The sequence below is a fragment of the Parasteatoda tepidariorum genome, chromosome 7 (assembly GCF_043381705.1).
Source record: "Parasteatoda tepidariorum isolate YZ-2023 chromosome 7, CAS_Ptep_4.0, whole genome shotgun sequence".
In the NCBI taxonomy this organism is placed as follows: domain Eukaryota; kingdom Metazoa; phylum Arthropoda; class Arachnida; order Araneae; family Theridiidae; genus Parasteatoda; species Parasteatoda tepidariorum.
The window spans coordinates 75819063-75841854 of record NC_092210.1 but is presented as its reverse complement, the minus strand read 5'-3'; the positions used below and the strand labels follow the sequence as shown (position 1 = coordinate 75841854).

At 29.7% G+C, this 22792-nt stretch overlaps 1 protein-coding gene across 4 annotated transcripts in view; it reads left to right on the top strand.

The window, feature by feature from the left end:
* The window catches only part of LOC107441786 (tyrosine-protein phosphatase 69D), a 521936-nt gene that overhangs the window by 238996 nt on the left and 260148 nt on the right, over nucleotides 1–22792 (top strand). For all 4 annotated transcript variants that reach the window (XM_071183655.1, XM_043039328.2, XM_071183654.1 and 1 more), the window contains one exon: nucleotides 16433–16729. In XM_071183655.1, the coding sequence (XP_071039756.1) occupies nucleotides 16510–16729 (220 nt within the window). In that variant the 5' untranslated portion in view covers nucleotides 16433–16509. The remainder of the gene's footprint in view (nucleotides 1–16432; nucleotides 16730–22792) is intronic.

The window sequence follows — 22792 nt, the reverse complement described above, 5'->3', positions numbered from 1 at the left end:
TAGTGAAAAAAAAAACTGGCTTTAAGTTCCTAAATTTTACAAAACGAATTTGGAGAAAATATGCCATGACTGCAAAATTCTTTTCTTATTGAACTTTTTGTTCAGACTAAAAAAGAAAAAAAAAGTAAATAACGTTTACGCCCAAAATACCAAACAATTCTTGGTATTTCTACGTCCTAAAGGCATAGATCTTTTACACAACGTATAGTAAACATTTTAAAACAGCATTATAGAATGGTTTACTTTTTCCAAGCCTAACACATGCATACATTCATTTGAAAAAAATTTTAACATTAAAGAGAGATGAAATAAAATATATAAGTATGATGACATAAATACAAATATGAATGTAAAATAGAGAAATAACACTTTGTGTTGAGGAATACAAAACTTTTTGTATAAACCAAAACATTTCAGTAACAATTAAAAGAAACGAACAACGTTTACACAAGCTTATCACAGACAGCAATGTAAGGTTGATATTAAAGTGGCAGCAACATTCATCACTAAACCCTAACAAGATTTATAAATGATTAGCAAATTAAATCATGCTAGATTGAAACAATATTTAATTTAACTATGCTAGTTTGCTTTCAACGAGGTTCGCATTGAGCTTGCATAAGCAAACCTTCTATATCAAGATTGAATCTAAAAACACTACACATCATCACTAAAAATAATTTACGTTTCAGAAGTTTAACGAAAATTAAGGCGAATAAAAACAAGATTTATTTAATGCGCATAAGTAAGAATATGGAACTCATAAAATAAGTTACAAATATAGATAAGGAAAACATGGAAAAAAATATAAAATTTCTGATAAAAGAAGTAAAAAATTATTAAAATAAAATATTTTTAAAGAATGTTTTAAAAAAATTTTTTTTAAAAATTTGAAACAAAAATAATTAAGAGGGAAAAAGCTGGAAAACAAAATAAGGAAAAGCTATAATCTCGCCATCAGCTCACACGATTATATCCGCAAAAAGAGTACTCTCTAATATTGTATTAGTATTGCAAAAGCAAAATATATAAATACAATAGTGTGAGAAGAACCGAAGGAAATTGAAACGAAAATAGAACATATTAAGCAAAAAATACAAATTAAATACATCAAGCAAGAAATCGAAAACGAAATGCGAGAATAAAATTCCAAATAAAATATCTAAAAAGAATAGCTAATTCAAATCCGTCATCCTTCAAAAATGATTTTAAATATTTACGTAACAAGTTTGCCAGATTACAAAATATGAAAATAAAGCGTCTCTGATTCGATTTGACTACAGCCAAGCCATTCTTTAACGATGTACGATTATTGACTGCATATAAATAAAGTAAACATGACCAATATATATATATATAGCTGTTTTTATTTCATGTCCCNATCGTAAATTATCTTCGCGTTAAAGCATTATAACAAAAACAGCATGTAGCAAAAAAAGTAACATCATGACGAATTTTTTTTTTCTCAACCACATTATTTAATAAAATTAAAAGAAAAACAAACTGGGTTTGCTATTTTGTATTAAAATTTAAATTTTTTTACTGTAAATAGCATTGTCACAAAAAGAATTTTAATCGTTAAGTTTTTCTAAAAGTCATTTTTGCCTTTTTTATTATCATGTTAATTCATTTTGTTCAGTTTCAGTCCATAAAATACGCAATAAACTGCAATGAAAAAGGAGTTAAAAGGTTTAATTAGGTTCAAAAAGATATTTTTTATGAGCGCTCCTAGCATCAGATATTTAAAAGATAACTAAAATTTACGCTTTAATCTTCGACTAAATGCAAGTCAAGCTGTTGATATAAGCTCTCTATTCACATTCAAATATTCTAAATAGATAATTTAAGTTAATAAACTTTGAATGAGCTAGTTAAACTATATCTTAAATGATTAAAAATATTTGTCGCGAGTCGTGCTTAACTTTCATGATGTATACGAAGTTGAGAGCCATTTTATTCTTTTTGGCATCCACCTCCATTAACTCTGCCATACTCCTGGAATTAATTATCAACTTGGCGACATTATTTTCTGAAACTTTTTCTTTCAGTTTTGTAATATGTTTGGTTCACGATAACCTATCATCGTTGCGCGGTAATTTTACGTCATGGTGCACTTTATTTCGAATAAGAAATTTTTAATTTATTAGCTTGAAGATCGATATACTTCTTTTAATGATTCGGGAATATTCCTTCCGCCATGTATATATATATATATATCGAAATATTTCGAGAGAAGCCGTTGCTAATTTGAGAGCTCAAATTTACGTTTCGTTTTGTTTTGTTGCACAAAAGTAAATAAGTAAGAAAGTTTAAAAAAATAGGAATAAAGTTTTTAACATTGAATTATTAGTTCGTAAGATATTAACTGTGATACTTACACTAAAACATACTAAGCAGGTGAAAGCTAAGCAGCAAAAAAAAACTGTCGGAATCTGGCAAATTACAGTATAGTATAACGAATACAATGAACATCGAAATAGATTCAATTGGAGACTGCAATTTGAAAGTCGTTTCTAGTAGTCGTCTTTCAACTTCTCTCTGTTTCCTTCCACAAACAAACATGTCTTGCAGTTCATTACATTCTCCTTCCTTTATTACAATTTATTATATTTTTGAACATTTTTGCTTTCATCTCACTTTGATATTCATTGTGTCCACCTTTTACTTGATTCCTACACTTTACTGATGTTCTAAAATTACTTATGAAGAAAAGTTATAACGGAACAACCAGTATATGAAACAAAAAGAATAGGAAACTTTAAATAATTATATTGTTAAGATAATAATTGTGAAATAATTGTTTTTTTAATTGTAATAAACAGGTTTGTAACAAACCTTTTGTTAAACTCCTGCTGTGTTTTCTGTACCTTTTAAAAATATCAGATCAAGCCATATTTTTCATTGAAATGAAACAAACATAAAGTATTATTTCTTTTTCAAATTATTCTAATTCGAATAAATTACTGGAATTTAAATAGAATCTTTATTCAATTTAGTTCCTTTTCATTTCGTCATTTTTATTTACACTCTATTTACGTATTCAATTATTATTTCATGCTGAATGAAGAAATTGAAAAGAACATAACAAAAAATTATTTTTATCAATGTAATCATGAAGGAAAAGAAATTATACATAATTAAGAATTTCTCTTTCACAAGTGATAATGATGCTGCGAGAGATGTAAGTTAAATTATTTTTTGCGCGAAAGCTTAATTCATTTTACTTTGAAGCAATTTATTATTTTATTTCGAAAATTAATTTCCGTAAATGAACTAAAATTTAATTTTTACGCAAAAACGTTGATAATTTATGAAATTTTGAAATGTTTGAGAAATTATTGCCCCGAAACCGATAAATGTATGAAAGATGAGTCTAAAAATTTAAATCACCTAAAAACTCAATTACTGTGCTTATAAAAAATTTCTCTTACAATAAATTTCTCAGAAATAAAATCACATTTCTAATAAGTCAATAATCCTTGAGCAATATACTTGATTATCATTTCCATACTTAACATAAAATTAAACATAACTAAACATAAACTACATACAGACTAAAAATAAAGTTAAAATATTTGAAGGGTTTCTCCTCTAGAGTGTCATCTTAATGCACTGTGGGTGTTTCCGAACCTTTTTTTCACCCGATTTTAAAACTTTTAAATCCTATGCATCGTTTGATAGGAAGGTATAGGAGTTAGTCCTTACACTAAAAAAAATCAATAAAAAAGAAAGAAAACAGATTAGTTGGGTTCAAAGTTTTGCCCACTGTACACCAAATATTGGGAGTACAAATTAGTTCAATCCGTTTTTTGTGTGGTCAAAAGTGCATTTATTTCAGAACAAAATGAATGAGCAGATTAATCAAAGTATTGTCCATCGCTGGCTACTACTTTTTCCCACCTCTTAGGCAATTTTCGAATTCCATCTCGAAAAAATGCCTCGTCTTTTGAGGCGATCCAAGTTAGGAGCCAATTTTCGATTTCTGCGAATGAAGTGAACCGGTGACCTGCCAAATCATGTTGCACCCGTCGGAGCAACCAGAAATCAGAAGGAGTAATGTCCGGCGAATACGGCAGGTGTGGTAAAATATCTCACTGAGCTTTTCCAAATAATTTTTAACGACTTTTGCGACATGAGGCCAACTGTTATGAGGACGAAGAATGACTTTGTCATGTCTTTGTTCGTATTCCGGCCGTTTTTTTCGTAATGCACAGCTCAAACAAATCAATTGTAGCCTATACCGATCACCTGTCATGGAATCGCTAGGTTGTAGCAGCTCATAGTATACACCATTCACCATTCTTCTTTCACCATTCACTATTCTTGAAACGTCGAAACCACTCACTGCATGATTTATCAGTTGTAGCATTGTCACCATAAACTTCCACAAGCATTCGATGCTCTTCAGCTGCACATTACTTGCAATTGAAGCAGAAACATAAAACCTCCCGCAAATGCTGCTTAGTTGCAACAAAATTTGACATATTTAACAAAGTAAAAAGCAGAGTTTTTGTATGAAACTCAAAGTGACATAAGCTGAATATTATTGACAGATGCCTAACCTCTCTGAAACCACCAAAACCAGCTGTCACTATGAAACATTCATAACAGCTAGAGCCATCTTTTGCAAACGGACCGAACTAAATTTGTACTCTCAATATTATACTCTTTGGATCTTTGGATTTCTTTTTAGGCGTAACAGTAAAAAGTTTCTCTCTGTATATATATATATATATATATATAGATATANATATATATATATATATAATTACGAAATTTCTTTTGCATATGCTACACCTGGAAAACCATAAGTGTTCCCCCACAGAGTAGGCAGCACCTGTTCTTATATGAGTCAATTATATAAACAGAATGTAAGACTCTTCCACTTCAATATTTACTTTTATCGAGGGTACAGTACTCTCCATTATAAGAATTTGCAAACTAATTTATTCTCTGATTTCAGTTAGAGCTAAATAAGCAAACCTAAAATTTCGCAATTCCGAACAAATTAATGAATGACTATCCGTGGTATTTGTTATTTCAATTATTTTACGCAAATATAACGGTTGAAACATACCAACTTCTTATTTACGCAGTCTTTTAGAAAATCAGAAAAGTTTTAACTATAGATTTAAACCGCTCGAGATAGTGCAATTACTTGTCTAACAATTAATTATTTGAAAATGAATCTTTATACAAATCTGGAAGTAAGTTTAATTTATTCCTTCTATTCCGAATAAGTAGGGAACATTTTTTTTAAATTAATATATATATTGTTTTTAGAAAAAGGGTAAAATTATAGAACAAAGAAAATATTTAAATAAACAGTTTTACTCGTTAATCATAAGTACTTAAATAATAGTTCAATACAAAGGTACTAGTATTTTAATTTTGATGTATTTTCGATTATTTTCAAAAATTTTATGTTTAAGGGTACTTGGTTTCATGTAATACTTTTTCCTCTATTTTAATACTTATTAATTTATTTTTTTTATCATTTATAAATAAATCTAAATGTATATATTCCTTTTTCATTTACTGAATATGCATAAATTAATAACTTCATTATTTAGTAATACGTTATTCTAAAGAATATTCTCTTTCTGGTTTATTAATCGTATATGATTTCTTTTGATGACTATTTGATTATCTATGGATAGTATCAGTTAAAGAAGTAAAAATACATAATATTAATACAATTCGAAATTATACAATAGAGAATAGTTTTCAGTGTAGGCAAAAGAAATCAAGTAATATTTCGATAAAGTAAGCAATTGAGATAAATTTAAAATAATAATTATTAAAAATTAATATTAGTTTAGTTAATATTTGAAATTAATCTCAGATAATATAGTAACAAGTAAAAAATTAATAAAAAAATAATTATTGAAAATTTATCTTTTTACATTAACTAATATTTGAAATTAATCTCAGATAATAACAAGTAAAAAATTAATACAAATACAAATTTATACAATTCCCAAAAAATAATAAGTTTTTAAATCTTTCTGGCAAATATACCTTCGAGGAGTCATGAAAAAAAAATTATATCTCACATAGTAATTTTTTTTTTTTTGTTTCCCAAAAAACAATTGCTCGGACGTATTAATATCGTTATTGGTGACATATTTGCTCGGGCAAGAAAATGTTACAAAGCATAGAAATGACAAAAAATGTTCTAATATCCGTTTGGAATAAGAACGATATAAAAGTAAAAAAAATAAAAAATTAAAAAATAAGGAAGGAGGAACCGACTAATCAAACACACGAAGTGGTCCTAAAATGATTAAGAGAGCTTGAACGAAAAGTTCCCATTCTTTTTGGCTTATAGCCAGAAAAGACAGCTACTACATCTGACTGAATCGATGACGATTATGATTCATCTTGTCCTCAAAGAAAAAAAAATAAAACACTTAATATTGAAAATCGAATGCTACATTTCAAAAAGATTTTTTTTTTCTCTCAAAATATAACAAAATCGAAAGGAGGGCGCTGGCGTCTGCTAGCAAATATCTTCCAATGAATTTAATTCAAACAGTTAACTTCATCAAACCCGTTCATTCTGTCAGAACAGATTAAACGTATTTTTGCATCATTGCTTTTTTTTTAATTTATGTAAAGTGTTCGTAAAACTGAAGAGTAAATTTATAATTCCTTTTTTAAGTAATTCATGAGTTCGAATTATATTCTTGCCGCATTCTGATACGAATGTTTAAAGTAAAAATATTCGTTATTTGCAATTCTTTCCAAAAAATTGTAAGAGACTAACTCACATATCCATCTTGATGACAGTTTACTGTTCTGATAAAGGATACAAACACCTTAAATAATCCCATGCTTGTGGTGATCATAATAATGATAAACAAGAACAAATACTTTCAAAAATTCGTTATCATGGAATTTAAAAATTAAACATTTTGATAGATCGCTTGTCTTTAATAACATTTCAAAAACAAAGCTTATAATTCTCTTATAAATAATAAAATTGCAAAAAAATGACTAACTTTATGTAAATCTTCCATAATAGTTTCTCGTAAGGAAACGTAATTATTGTTTATCGTCATTTGGTTAGAAGGAAATTTTCCATTAATCAGCTAAAGTTCCAAATACCTTTATCTTTGACCACTTACTTACGAAAAGATTCCTCTAAAAACAATTCTAATGTGTCACTGACAGTAAAGAATCTCAGAGAAAAGTATTTCTTCAGGCGACAGCTTGACGCTAAGCGATAATCACCTATAAAATTCCACGCTTAAAATGTACATAAAATATTCATTGTTCTTCGCCAGACTGAACCAATCTACACCAAACTGTCAAACACCTTGCCGAAGAAAAGGTGAGAAAAAAAAAAGAAGCGAAGAGAAGTAAAGCTCCAAATTTGACGACTCCTGATTTATTAAGGGTATCAATGTGCACGTAATATTTATGCTAATTTGGAAGAAGCGTTCATTAGTTGAAGTCATTAATTAGTAAGTGTGTTGTTGGGAAGGTAGAGAGGGCAAAGCTGCCCTAAAGGGTTTTGAGAAGTCGAGTAATTTGAGCAGATGAGGGAAAAACACGAACGCGTGAATCTTTTGACAATAAAGAAAGCAAGTCCATTAATATCCATCTTCCATTGGAAGAGAAGCTTCTTCTAGTCCGATGTTTATCGAATGGGAGGTGCATAAATATATTGGATTCGTAGCCGTCAGGTTTAGAAAAGGCAACTCCTTCTCGTAATAAATTTCTCACCAATACCACTTATCGGTACCTTGGCGGAAAATTGCATTTTTCAATCGATGATTTTAGCATTTTCCAAGATGATTTGAGGTAAATTTTAAAAGAAACCGTTTTCGTGTTTTGAGAAGAAGTTAGAGAAGGGGTGGGTTAAAAGATTTAAGACTTTGCCTTTAGGCTACGTCGACTACAGAATTTTTAAAGTCAAAGTGTAAATTATTTATTCTTAAAATAATCTGAGAACATATGTGTTTATCTTCTTGACTAACCAATATTTCCTGAGGCTTTCTTATTATTTTAACTTCGGCAATTAGTTCTTAAAAGAACTTTGACATTTTTTTTTGTTATTTATTAGTTTAAGTTCAAGTAAAAGCAATGAATAATTAACTTTATTTATTGCTAAAAGTTAATGAATTTTAAAGGAAACAAGGAAACTATGCAAAAAACGTTAGTAAATAAAGAAAGGAACGAAAAATGTATTCTTTTATAATTGTATATATANTATATTTATATATATATATATATATATATAATGTAACCCACCTATCTTAGCACGCTCACGTTCACCGCTGATAAAACATAATTAAACTTAAAGAAAGTACAATAAACTCCTTTTTTTATTTACGAGAGCTATAAGCTACAGAATATCACTGGTTTTGTCATTAAAATTTATGAAAAAAGATTAGAATCATCTGCAGTTTAGTTTTTATCAGTGGCGAGTTCTAAGCCAGTGGAAACATTTCATTTTTCAAACGTCTCTCCTGTACCATTTAATTTAATTTTTTAACAATTTTTTGGATCGGGGGCTAAATTTGCCATTGTCCGAGTATTAAGACTCCGTCATATATGGATCTGAATTATTAAAACGAGAGACACATAGACTAACTCGTAATTTTATTGTTATAGATAATATTCACGATGCATCGTGAGAATAATTTTCAAGCATTTTTAATGTGATACTTAAAAACTATTTACTTTCATGATATTTAGATACATTATCCTGCTATATTATTTATATCTCATTGCCCAAAGTTAGGGTACCCTTGCAATAATATATTTTAAAGATAAGAAACGGAAATTCAATAAAAAAGAAGGTTTCTTAATTCAGGGAAATTATGTTTCAGAAAAAATTTTGCATTTTAGTTATCTTATAGCATTTAATCTATACCACAACTTAGGTACGCTCATCGAATAATACAGATTACATTTTAGAACATATAATCTCGATTCCGAGATCAAACGCTTATTTTTTTTTATTTATTTAATTTTTTTTTTGTGAGTTGCAACAGGATTTTTTTCTGCATATTTTAGTTTCCTGAAGTCATCCTTATATTTTGAAATTTGAAAATAAATATTGACTCAAATGTTGATAAAAAAAATGCAATAAAATTTACATATAACAGAATAAATTTGTTGTAATAAGCAAAAGCTGTTCAATGAAATCTCATTTTCTTAATTGTTGATAGAGTCCGAAAATATAAAGTTACAAAAAATAAAAGTTTTAAATAACAATATTTTTATATCACTTCGCAAAAAACGTTAAACGAAAGTGAAAAACAGTAATTAAATATCCTTTTTTCATTTTAATATTGCTTTCATTTTACAATAATAGTCCTCTAATTAAATTTAGAAGTTGAAAAATAAAAATTAAATTTAGAAAAATCAGAATAACTTTCGTTTTTCTCTTTTTTGTTCGCTTTTTAGGCATTTTAAAATGTTATTTTATTATGTCATTAGATTCCTTTTTTTTTCTTACTTTCAAAAATTTACTAATAAATGTTTTCTTTTTTTTTTCACCCGAAGGAATTTTGATCAGCTGAATTAACATCTATAAAAAATAAAACGAAGAAAATTTCTTTAAAGGAAACAATTTCCGAAAAGTGTGAAATCAGCAAGCTGTTTAAAACAAATTAAAAAGCTTAAAAAATGCATATTTTAATGAATAAAATTTTTATGCTTCGCGAAAAAGAAATTTTTTTGAAACTTACTATTTAATTTTAAAAAATAAATGCATCTAATCTTTTTTTCTTTCAAAGTTTAATCGTTCCAAGTCAATGTATCACTTTTTTGACAATTTTGTCACTTTTTCCTAGAAATGTATCCTATTTGTAAGCTACTTTAAGCTTATAATGTAATTATTTCTTCAAAATTAGAAACGAAACTATTCTTGTCAATTTCGCATATAAAAGTAATAAGTATATTCCATTTCATTTTATTTTTAACATAAAAAATTGAACGTTTGTTTTTAATCTAGAAATCGGCTGAAAGATAGTATCAGGGGTGAAAGCGAGACGGAAAAGAGGAAAGGCTGGTAGTAAAACCATTTCAGTTATAGCTAGTTTTGGGGAGGAGTTTACTTATTCTTTTTTTAAATTTTTCAACAATATCTACTTTATCTTGGAAAAGAAGCAGTTTCATATGTATGCCAGAATTATAAAAGAAATCTTGATAGTTACAGATATTTCATTTTTTTCGAAAAAAATGCTGGAATGAAATGTTTTACGTACCAGGTTTTTCTCTTTTCCGTCTTGCTATATAAGGGCTTTCACCCATGGATAGTATATCAAACATGAAGCTAGTCGACCAAATTCGGCCTATGTTTATACATTAAGGATTGTAATAGCTGTTTCATATTCTTAATTTCGATTATACACACTGATGTAACTTGCAAGTTAGGCTGAATCTTTATGCATTTTTAGATTTTAAAAAAAAATTATGAAATTTTTTTATTTATTTCGTTTTGGTTGTGTGGTTATACATTTTTGAAAATATAAGTTGACTTATTGGATCAAAAAAATTACTTGGACAGACAAAATTATAAGGAATTGCAGAAAAATTGTCAAATAAGCGATAACAAATGAAAGTTAGAAGAATCCCTTCCAAAGACTTTTAAAAGCGCAAAAATAATATGTATGTTTATTTAAAATATAAATTTCAAACGAATTATCTTTACGTTTCTAATTCAGCTGTTAAAATATCATCTTAAAAATACTTGTAAAATGGAAAATTGTGCAAGAGCTCTTGGAGTTTAATATCCAAAAAACAAAATTTATATTCTTGTTATTAAACTTAATTTTAATTTTTTTTTTCATCTCAAAATGCAAAGTTTAATAATCTGATTAGCTGGAAAAAGTCTTAAATTCAATCAACCCTTTAAAGTCAACATTACGCTTCATTTACGGGACGAAAAGAAGTTGGCGACTTATTTAAGGTAAAAGTTGAAGTTTTTCATAATTTGTACCTTAATAATTAATTCTAAAAGCAAAAAAATAAATTTTGTTTATCCTTTTCAAGCCTTAACTAACTGAAATTTTTTTAACTGAATTGGCAAGGGACACTTTGAACTACTTCTTTATCAGTTTTACATAAGTTTTATAATAAAAGTAAATATAACCTAAAAAAAGTAGATACAATAAATCTACCAATTGAGGCGTGGTGGCACAGTGAATAGTCCGGTCGTTTTCCAATGAGGTGATCAGAGTTCGAAACCCAGCGATGGCTGGTCGATACGAATTCCACACCCGGCTCATACCGACCATTATGCTGACGTGAAATGTCCTCAGTGGTAGACGGATCATGGGTTCGAATTCTTTTGCCATTAGGCTAACCGTGATGGGTTTTCGTGGTTTTCCTCTCCATGTAATGCAAATGAGGGTTAGTTCCATCAAAAAGTCTCCATGAAGGAAAATTTATCCCAATGTTTGATACAGGTGTCCCCCTGTCTTCGGGATTGGGTTCAAAATTACAAGGCTATGGAGTTAAACCTTAGTAGTTGTAAACCCGAAATTGGGTTGGCTGTTCTACAACGGTTATAAAATTATAAAGTAAAATTTACCAATTCATAATAGTAAAACGGTCGCTAATTGAAAAAAAAAGCATTATTATAAGCATAGTAGATAGTCGAAAGCTGTTCAAAATTTCGAGGGAAGGTAAATTCCACCTAGAAGCAATTGAAACAACTGTTGTCATCAGGCATAGCTTCCGATGAGATGTGTAGTGCTGTTAGTTTGGAAGTGGTTAAACTATTAATTGGAAGGAAGCCCCCCCCCCGCCCCCACACTCACAGGATAGACATGAAAGCAAATAAAAAAAATTATACCGAAGTATACCGATTCAGATTATTCACAATTCATTATTTCAGAAAATGTAGATTCATTCTCATATAAAATATCATATTAACAAAGTGAAGAATATCTTAAAACCTAAATCAATTTACTCGTTTATCATCTTTTTATAATGAGAATTCTAGTTTATTTACGCATTTATTTATTTTGAATGAGCTGTACATTTTAGTACACCTAAACTATCCTTCATCGCAACTGAAAATCGAGCGCGATTTTAATTATTTAACAACGATGAAGAATTGCGATTCACAGTCGATTGTATATATCACTCACAAATTGAGAAAGACAAACATTTAGTCTTGTTAATCGAACTCACGATAGACGGCGCTAACACACCCCAGAGGATGAGGAGTAACTGCAAAGGGAATTGCACCTCCAAGATTTGTTCTTTTATTTCTTCATCTAAGACTTCTTTCCTCCTCGGTTAATGTTACTTTTTTATTTATTTATTTTTTTTCCTTTTCTTCACTTGGTCATACATCATTGTTTCGTGTCAATTTGTGAATGATGTCTGTTAGTTGTTGTTTTTTTTCTTTTTTTCTTTTTTTTTCATTTGTTTCTTGTTGCTCATGAGGGAGTGCGGAAAACCGCTGGTATTGACAAATTTTGACTATTTGTTCAAACTGAAGTAGATTGAGTAATGATTGATTAATGACTTGCCTTCATTTTATTTGAGTTAAAATATTGATGTGTATATGAGAATGAAACGTGAAAAAATTTTATTATTTTTTTTTGCTTAGTTTAGTTTTTCTAACAATAAAAATCTGTAAATAGGGAAACATATTTTTTTGGAAATAACATTGGTTATATGAACAATTTCTTACGATGACTTATTTCTAGACTAATTCTAAATGTAGCATCAAGTAAAGGTTTCCTATTGAAACTATTAGAAGCACATCTACTCTTACGGGAAAAAAAGAATAAAAACTATGATAAAACTACAAGTTTGGGATAATTCGTTGTTGTATAGTTGTCACGGCAAAAGACCGTTGTTGTTGACTTTCACCGGTGAATGTCGACAAACACCAAATACGTCGGTGAAACAAGAATATTTCATTACATTCTTGTACATTCGGACCCTCACTGGTGTATGTCGACAATATGCTTTGGTGAATGTCCGAAATATTTATTACATTCGATTTGATATGAATTTATTCGTGGATATAATTACATTTATTCCATATTTTAACCCTACACTGATGTTTTTTTAAGGTTAAGTGCCACTGCCCGGTATACGTTTGCCCGGTATACCCTACACTGATGTTTTTTTAAGGTCAAGTGCCATTGCCCGGTATATATTTGCCCGATACTCCAAACACTGATGTTTCTTCTAATCTATCGTCAGTAAGTATTAAAATATAGAATAAATATAAATATATCAAATAAATATAATAATATTAACGAATAAATTAATATAAAATTGGATATAACAAATATTTCGGACATTCACCAAAGCGACTATGTGATTGTTGACATTCACCAATGAGAGTCAGAAATAAGGGTATTTAGCAAATATTTCGGACATACACCAAGCGACTACGTGAATGTCGACATTCTCCAGATTTCGGTGTTTCACCGTAACGTAGTCACAAATAGTACGTAATTAAATGCCAGTTCATTCTCAATATTTATTAAACCATTTTAGTTTGTCTTAATTTCGTTTATAATCGTTATCAGAAGATGCTATAATTTGCAATAAATACAAATATTTTTCGAAGAAAAATCTGATTCGCAATGAATATTCACGTAGCTTAACGTGCTATATATATATCTATTTGTATTTGCACGCTCATTGGATTCGCATTAAAAAATCGTCTGCTCAAAAATATATTTTGAAACCAATCAGATCAAAATATTATATTAGACGATTTTCTGAAACAGTTTGAATATTGCATTTTGAAGTAAAATCATTTCTTCTTTTCTAAATATTGGAGTACTCTTTTTTTTTTCCTTGACTGACGGAAGAAAATTCTTTTTATTTATTTTTTACTTTCAAAATAAAGATTCTGAGTAACACTTTTATGAAAGTTTGATTGGTTTTAGATATGCACGCATTTTGATTTGATCGTCAAATGGTAATCAGTTTTCTGCAATTTTTTGAAGTAAAAGCATATTTCTACTTTGTTTATTCTATGTTATCTCATATTCTCTAAACTTTAATATCTTTTGGAAATGAGCAAGATGTATCAGCAAATATTTTTTCGAAAAAAAGGATGATTTATGTTTTTTTTTTTTTTTGAAATTTAAAAATGGCGAATTGGATTCCTGCAAATGACGTCATCATAGAAAAATCGTGGCATTGGCCGATTCGACAAACAAGCGTGACGGTGCTTGAATCTGGTTAAGCATTTCACTTTACTCCTTCTCGATCAAATACACTCTTCTTCTCGATCAAGTACCAAATTGATTTCTATTTTTCCTATTATAGAAGCATATTAAATAAGAAGTCAAGAAAACCAAATATTTTTGAAGATAATATAAGTGCATATTTTTCGAGTATAATCATTAAATACCAAGAATTTCAGCTTTTATTCCAAAATCCAGGAATGAACTAAGAAATTCATTTTTATTTAATAATTGTCACAATCTGTATTATTTTGCACTTTAAAATATCTAATTAAATTAGTTATCCAGGGCAATCGCTGTAAACATTCCACAATAAACTTTATTTGTTTTAAATTAATTCTTTTGAGAAAATATGATTGGTACTTGCTCTGCGAAAACCGTGCACATTTACAATTTTATTCTGTAAAAATTATTATCAGCAAAATGGAATCACTGGAATGTATTGGAATTCAAATCTATTATAATCTTTTAATTCAAAAATTTTGTTTGGAATTGTTGTATTATGCTATGAAGGAAATTAATTCATGTATGTATTTAATTTTTTTATTTTCTTTACGCATCTCGAAATTAACGGTAACTTTTTATCAAACGATTGCGCTGCATGATTTACAATTACAATTCAAAAAAATTACAACTGATAAGATTAGCAATAACTTAATCGTATCTTCACGTACTAGTACTCAATCTAAATGGCTCAAGAGCCTAATCTTAAGTATGTTGATTAATTAGTGCAAACGATATTTTAAGTTACGAACTCATACACCAAAAAGTACTTTTTCTGAAGAATAATAAATTTTTCACAGAGGGTTTGAATTATTGACCCTAAGAATTTGGGAGCAGGATAATCTCTGTCTGGAAAATATAGTCCCAATAGTTCATTAGAGATTTTGTCTATTTAATTAAATATCCGGTACTAATGAATAGAATTTAAAAAATACCTACTCCCAATTATAAAACTTCTTTATTCAAATATTATCCTAAGTAAGAAATTGAAAGTCGTAATATTTTTTTAATTATCTATTATTTAATTTGTTAATGGTATGAAAAAATTAGAATTGTAAGACATACAGATTTCTACAACCATTTATTTGATGTAATTTTCAATGACAAAATTTGAAATTTAAGATTAATCGGACAAATAGTTCAAGAAAAGGAAAATTTAAAAACGTGATTTATTTGAAATGTTATTGCTTAGACACTATTCCAACGGTTTCTTTCCAAATTTGCATTCGCTTTTAAAACTTCGCTGTTTAAAAACTACGTAAAAATTCGCATACTTTATAATTCAAACATGTTTTAACCGTAATTAAATAATAAAAAACTGAAGAATAGGCATTAAAATATAATTTTTACATGGAATTATCTTTGGCTAAGTCAACTTTATAATTGTGCGCAAATGCTTTTTGATTCGCTTTAAAACTTTCAGAGATATAGAGAAAAATGCAAAATTTAAAACTATTAAGGGGACCAAACTTTCGACCACTCTCCTGACTAAATTATTAGTACAATATAATACGTACAAATAAAGAGGCAGGTTTATTCACACAGAAAGTAAGTTTTTCTGTCTCATTTCTGAACTAAAATTATCGTCTGTAAAAATTAATTGTCGTACACTATGTCAGGCCCTCAAACCACTGAAGTGGAAACCAAGTACGTAAAAATCTGATCATTATATCAAATACATCGCAAAATAATTTTACCAACTATAATTGGACTTTAATCTTAATTAGCTGTAGTTATTTATATGTATTGTAATGATGTTAAAGAAATCATAAGGATTGATCCGATCTCATAGTATCCGTTTTGCGAGTTCATCTTCCATACACATACATGCAACGTTAAAAAAGTTGCATACGATACATAGAATTAACACAATACATCGTATCAAATGTTAGCTTCTTTAATTCTAAAGATTCTATCTCCGTTAGCTCATTCACTTAGCTTTTAGAAGCTATTACAACGCAAACAAACAAAAATTGTTACTTGCTATTATATGTAACGAAATTAAGGTACTCCCATTTCGTACCAGAAGGTACAGAAAGAATGAATTTAGGATCATTTTCGTTTGTTTTTATTATTAACTGTATTTCAGTATTTGAACAGACTTTTCACGTTAGCTCTCACTTTGTATATCTATTTTTAATACATCTTATTATTAATATATCTTATTTTTAATATATCTTATTTTTAATACATCTTATTTTTAATATATTTTATTTTTAATATATCTTTTTCTTCTCTTTCAGTGCCCTTGAGTGTAGAAGTTGGATCGAACGTAACTTCTGTGGCACTACACAGTGTGGTAACGTTATCATGTGTGGCCATGTCATACCCGAGGGCGACCGTCAGCTGGTCGCGGCCCAATGTGCCCCTCATTCAAGGGGACGAGAGATTCACTTATAAGGCGGATGTCTTAGATCATGTACGTGTGCTGGCCACAATTACAATCAGTGCCCTACGCAGGCAGGACAACGGTACCTACACCTGCTCTGCTAAAAACGATAGAGACATGTTGATGGCACAGCAGGATGTCGTAGTTTTAGGTAAGTGCCTCTATTCTCAACTCTTAATAACAACGTTTCACATTTTATTCGTCCGGATCCTTACGCGTTGTTTCACATCCGATATTGTAACATTTTCCTTATTGATTCCGAAAACCGTTGTAAAATTGAAATTTTAATTTAAAATGGGTGGTGTTTTCTACACTAGGGAACGCTGCAAGCTCGGTGCCGCCTAAATTTCCGGGTTACTGTTTCCGTTGCATTTTAGAGCCATTTGGCATCATTGTGTTTTGAGATTCTTGCAAACAATGCATTTGTTACTTGTGTTTACAACGCTAACAATGCTTGTGTTTACAATGCTAAAAGTGTTAACACTAACATAAGATGATGCACAGCTTGCAAAAAGAACAAACGGTCAATGGATTTTTGGAAAGAGGCCTAATCAAGACTGCCAAAAAAGCGAGTTATTCAAAATCTAGCAACCATGTCACATTTTTTAACAATATATCTCTAAATAACTAAAACAAATTTTCACTTCAAACTAACCAGAATTGCATAATTACATTAATATCTTATGAAATACGGCAGATTTGAGCTCAGAAATTATCTAATTTATTTCTTTAATTGAAAACAAAATTATCCGTTTGAAAATATCGCCTCGCAGAATAACGTGTAGTAAGCAGCTGTAAACTTTCTAACTGGAACTAGAGCAGGCATACAGCTCGAGATTGTTATTGTTTATATTTCTACTGAAAACACCATCCATATACGTCGAGATATTGCGTCTGGATAGTGCGCTTCGGTCGTCTTTAATTCCCAGACAAGCTGGTAGCCATCGATTTAAAGCTGTGTAAGCTTCAAGCCACCACTAGAAATTGAACTCCGGTCTTAAATAATGCCATCGCAGTGCCTTAACTCACGTATTATCGCGATTCTTGTTAGCTGTTAATATCTCTATAGTGTTATTTTATAACTAGTTTTTTTTAAATAGTTTATATCTATAAATTTTAGAAAATAATCCAATTATACCATTTTCTTTTACTTCATATAAATTGACAAACCATAAACTAAACGGCACATTTCTCTTTTTGTCATTGAATGATACAAATCAAACAAATAAACTACTGTACAATTCTTAAATGTATGCACAATGAATCTGATAATAAAGTGGGTGAATTAATCACTATTTCCAGTTCTTTTGAAGAATGAGAGAACATTTTGCAAGGAGAGCATTGTGGGCGCCAGAATCAGGAAACATAACTATAACCGCAGAATTGCTTTTCCTAGTCGTATTATCAGCAAAGGAATGTTTGAGGTGGGGTGGGGGTACGATTATTAATGATTCTTCTGTCAACGCAATGTGTCCTTGAGGCAGCTAACCGTTCGTAGGGGTCATGTGACTTTTCTATTTTTTTTTATACTGTATTCTTGCTAGTTCCTTTTTTGGAATGTGGCCCACTTTTCGAGTCATTTAGTTCCATCCTAAACGAAAATATCCCCTACTGATTTCTGATCTAGTAGCAGGATTTGTGGGCATATTTTTTATAACAGTATTTATTTTCTCTTTATTTTTAAGGATTTTCTCTTTTTTTATTTGCCCACATGTAAAATTGTTAGCTTTTGAGACTGTAAAAACTGTCCAAAACATTTTTGACCTGAATAAAATGAGGCAGGTCTAGGTAAAGTAAATGTTCACCATTCTTCTTAAACATATAATTTAGCAATGACTTCACGTGGAGATTAACAAATCAAACAATTTACTGTACAATGAGTAATTTATCAATATTTCGGATCATCTATTGAAAGGAAAAATGCTTTAATTAGTTCTAATATGTAATAAATCCCTCACTTATATACCATAATTTATAAATTAAAATTTTCGTTTTAAAAATTCATTTGTATTTAACACTTAATCCATCCATGTCATCCAACAACAACAACAAAAAATTTTTTGTACCAGACAGTATACCAATCTTGGAATGCTGTGTACATGCATCTGTAATGAAAATATATATTACTCTTACAGAAATATGAATGTAACGGAAAGGGATTTTACAGCGCAAAAGGTATATTACTCTGGAATTTCAAATTTGAATATATATTCGTTGCATCTTTTAACAGAACTTCTGAAAATTCCCCATCCAAACATACTCTAGATACCAAAACAAAGCCTTCCCTAGTATTCGGACACAAGGATTCAAACTAACTTATATCTTCCATCAGAAATTCCCCCACGAATCCGTATTCGAGGTCATGTACCACGAATCATTCTTTTCAAAAACTCCCTTCTGCACGAATGTATTCCCTAATCTAATACTAAAGAATATAGATACTTCGAGCAACACGAATTCGCCGTAAACTCGAGGCAAATGAGTTCGGCTACATGGATATCAGATTCTATCTATTTCTCCCAAATTCGGAAGATAGAAAAGCACGGATTACGGTTTGTAAAGTTTGCTTAAAGAATCGAACATTAAAGTGGATCCTTATGCCGTAGAAGCGGGCTTCGTTCTCGAAGTTTAATAGCCACACGTTTCCTAGGAAATGAATACTACATCTTCCATAATTTGAGGCATATCTCCCCTACAACATTGACACAAAAGGATTTTAAATGTTTGAGCACGTATCAGGGGCTGTTAAAACTCGGAAGTGAATTTTACTCAAAAGATATTCTCTCTGTTTTATAACAATACGGTATATTTTTGGATATTTTGTCTCTTTCACAAGAACCTGCAAGGTGCTTAACGTTTCATGCTTATATTATTTTAAATTACGATCATTTCAAACGCAGTTAAGCATGGGCTATTAATAAATTGTTTGTTGAAAATGCAAAATGAAGCAATTTAATGTTGTTTTATAAAATTTTTATGAAGGACTAAGTTTCAAGAAAAATAAACACAGAAACTGTGAATAAAATACTATTTCTTTGCGAAAAGAAGGAATTCTAAACACTTGAAGAAACGATTTTCAGTGCTATATGTTTAGGAGTGGTTATCATGTGACTGTCGTCAGGAGAATCACACATCATTTAAAATTTCAGGCATACTAAAGTTTAACAATCTTTTACTGAAAACAATTCGGAAACTTTGATTTATCAAATGTTTTAATAGCCTTTCAATATTTCTTATTTAAGATTTACTACATTTTAACCGAATCGTTTCAGTAATGATTTTGGCAAAAATAATAATGAAACATGTTTTTTTAATGTATGATAGAATTTGGAAAATTTGAAAATTTTTTCGCGATAACTTAAAACATGGCATAAAATTCGTTTTTCGGTTAAGTTTGCATTTAAATTTCGTATTTTTTACTTTAATGAGTGGTAACAAGAGCTATAATTTTGAAACCCTGAATTTCCGGGGAGCCGTTACTATATAAAAGGAAAAATTACCTATTGAAAGGTTTATATACCATATATTAAGGTTCTATTATCCGGAATTGTGTTCTTTTCTTTTTTTTTACCAGAAAATCATTACTATACAGTATGGTAATTTTACTAGAATTTTTTCCTCTGTGTAGAAGAAAAGAAAATAACTGAAGTATGTTGCAAGAACTGAAATTTTTAGTCATAAAAAATCTTATACTACAATAGAGATCAAATTAGAAAAAATTTTAAAAATATTTACAAACAGCTGTGAAAAATATTTTCAACTACAGAAGTTTAAACATCGCTATTAGGATTTATTAAAATAATATATTCATGACCATTTCATAAACTAACATATTTCCCTTATGTGCAAACATGTATTGAATTCTTGTCCCAATTATTTATCGAAATTTATTTTTGATCTTTTATCTAATAAATATTCATATATAAAATTAATTATTGCTTAGAAAATATTAATTTCATAAAAAAGAGATTAAATAATGTTTTATGAACAACAAAAAAAAAAGTGTTAGTATTTACGAAAACTGGAAAGACATGTTTATTCTACACACAAAACATTAAATTTGAACCTAAAACTAATTACACGAAAATGCTCAAAAATGCGATTAAGCGAGAGAAAAATGTTTATCTAATTAATTTCTAAATTAAGATCGTGGTTAGAAAAATTTTGATTCTCGTAAATAAGAAAAGGAACATAAATTTCAAACAATATTTTGAGCGATCTGAAGTAATGTTTGTTCTTTTCTATTCTTTATTTACTTCGCGGCGTATTAAAGTTTCTCTATATGCAAATCTTGCTCTTCTTTTAATGATTACTTTTTGAATAAATTGAAGAATAATATTAATTATTATTAAAGAATACATTTTCTAAGACCTTCTGCTAAAATAATATTATTTAAAATATCTTCTTAGTTACCATAATAATCTTACGCAGTTTATAGAAAAAGTGATATTGGAACATTGTTAAAATTTGAATATCACTGTCAAATATATATGAGATTCTCATTTGTGAAATAATTACGAATGTTTTAAATAACTCACTTCAAAAATATAATCTAAACATAATCTAAAATAATTAAAAATGCCACTATTTTTGAAATAGCAATTTCACAGTAAAAAGCACTTTTTTTACTTTTCTGAAATACTATTTTTATTAGAAGTATTAGCATTTTTAAAAAGGCTGAATATTAGTTTTCTAAACGCAAAATTATTAGTGTTAAGCAAGGTTTAAAGTATTAGTTATTCGCAAATAAACCAAAAGAAAAACATTGAAAACACTTATCTCAAAAAGATTTTTTCTGAAAAACGAATTGCGCAATGCAAATATTAAGGTATAGTGTCCAAACAATAAGACATTCTTAATAAATTTCGATCCTAGTGACCAGATCTTTACGTAGTAGGACTCAATAGTTTTAAAAGGTGACCACAAACTTGCTACTAAATTATTGCAGACGATATCAGTAACAAAAACAGACAAAAAAATATACTTTCTCTGAATAGACATACCTTTGAAGGTATGAAACAGCGGTTGCAGAATAAACAAAATAATGGGTTCATAGGAGATATGGTCCCCTATTACAGATATACAGGCCTTGCAGATATACATGCCTTGCAGATATACAGGCCTTTCAGATATACAGGCCTTTCAGATATACAGGCCTTTCAGATATACAGGCCTTGTGATTTCATTCTTGAAATAAGGCAGTTTGTCATTTCCTATGGCAGTTGCTTCCACTCGTTCAGCAACGCCATTTTCATTCCCTGGATGGTTCTCGAAGGAGGTAGAGAGTTGCAATCGCCCTCCCCAGAGCGCCTTAGTATAGGGTTGAGGTCTGGGGATCTGACTGGCCAATCCATCCTGCGAATATCCTCACTCTCTAGAAATTCGTTGACCAGAAGAGCTCTATGTAGCCTCTCGTTATAGTCCATTAAAATAAGCTCAAAGTCAACTGCACCCTTGAAAAGAAAACATAGGTCTCCAAGATCTCATGGTTCCTGTGGCTGCATACAAATCCCGAGAGAGCTGAGGAGCTGTAGCCCCTCTGTTACGTCTCGCTATGATGGACAAATGGCAATCTTCCTTTTCCTTCGTGGCTCTTGGACGACCTTGCCCTGGCTTTCTCTCGATGGACCCAGTATCCTGGAACTGTTACCATAAGCCATACACGACGCTGGGCGTTAAATTGAACTCTCTACAAATCTGGTCCTGAGATTTACCTGCTTGTAGCCTCTACACAATTCGCCACCTCATTCCATCATCTAAACATTAGTTGTTACTCATTTTTACTGTTGCAACTTAAATTTTACCTATTGCTGCAAAATAACACCAAGAAATTCACCTAGCAAACAAAACGCGTCTTAAGTTAGGCGCATTTATAAAGCCTGTTTCTCTACTGGCTCCGCCTACACACGCGTGTACGCTTACGTATTTGATGTACAAGGTTTGCATTTTTGTGTAGAAGCAGCGGTTTCGATAAAATATACAAATTCTCTTAATTTTTTTTCACCAGTGTAATATTAAATAAAAAAAAGAGAATAAATAATTATTAAGAATGTATTTTTGGGAGGAATTGTCGTTGGTTTAACGAATTTCCACTTGTGTACAAAACCTTCTCGATTCCTTTGAAAAGTTGTAGAGGTATGGTGAAATACCCAAAAAGTAAAATGAATAAAAAGCCCAAACTTTCGACCACTCTCCTGGTCAAACTATTGCGACC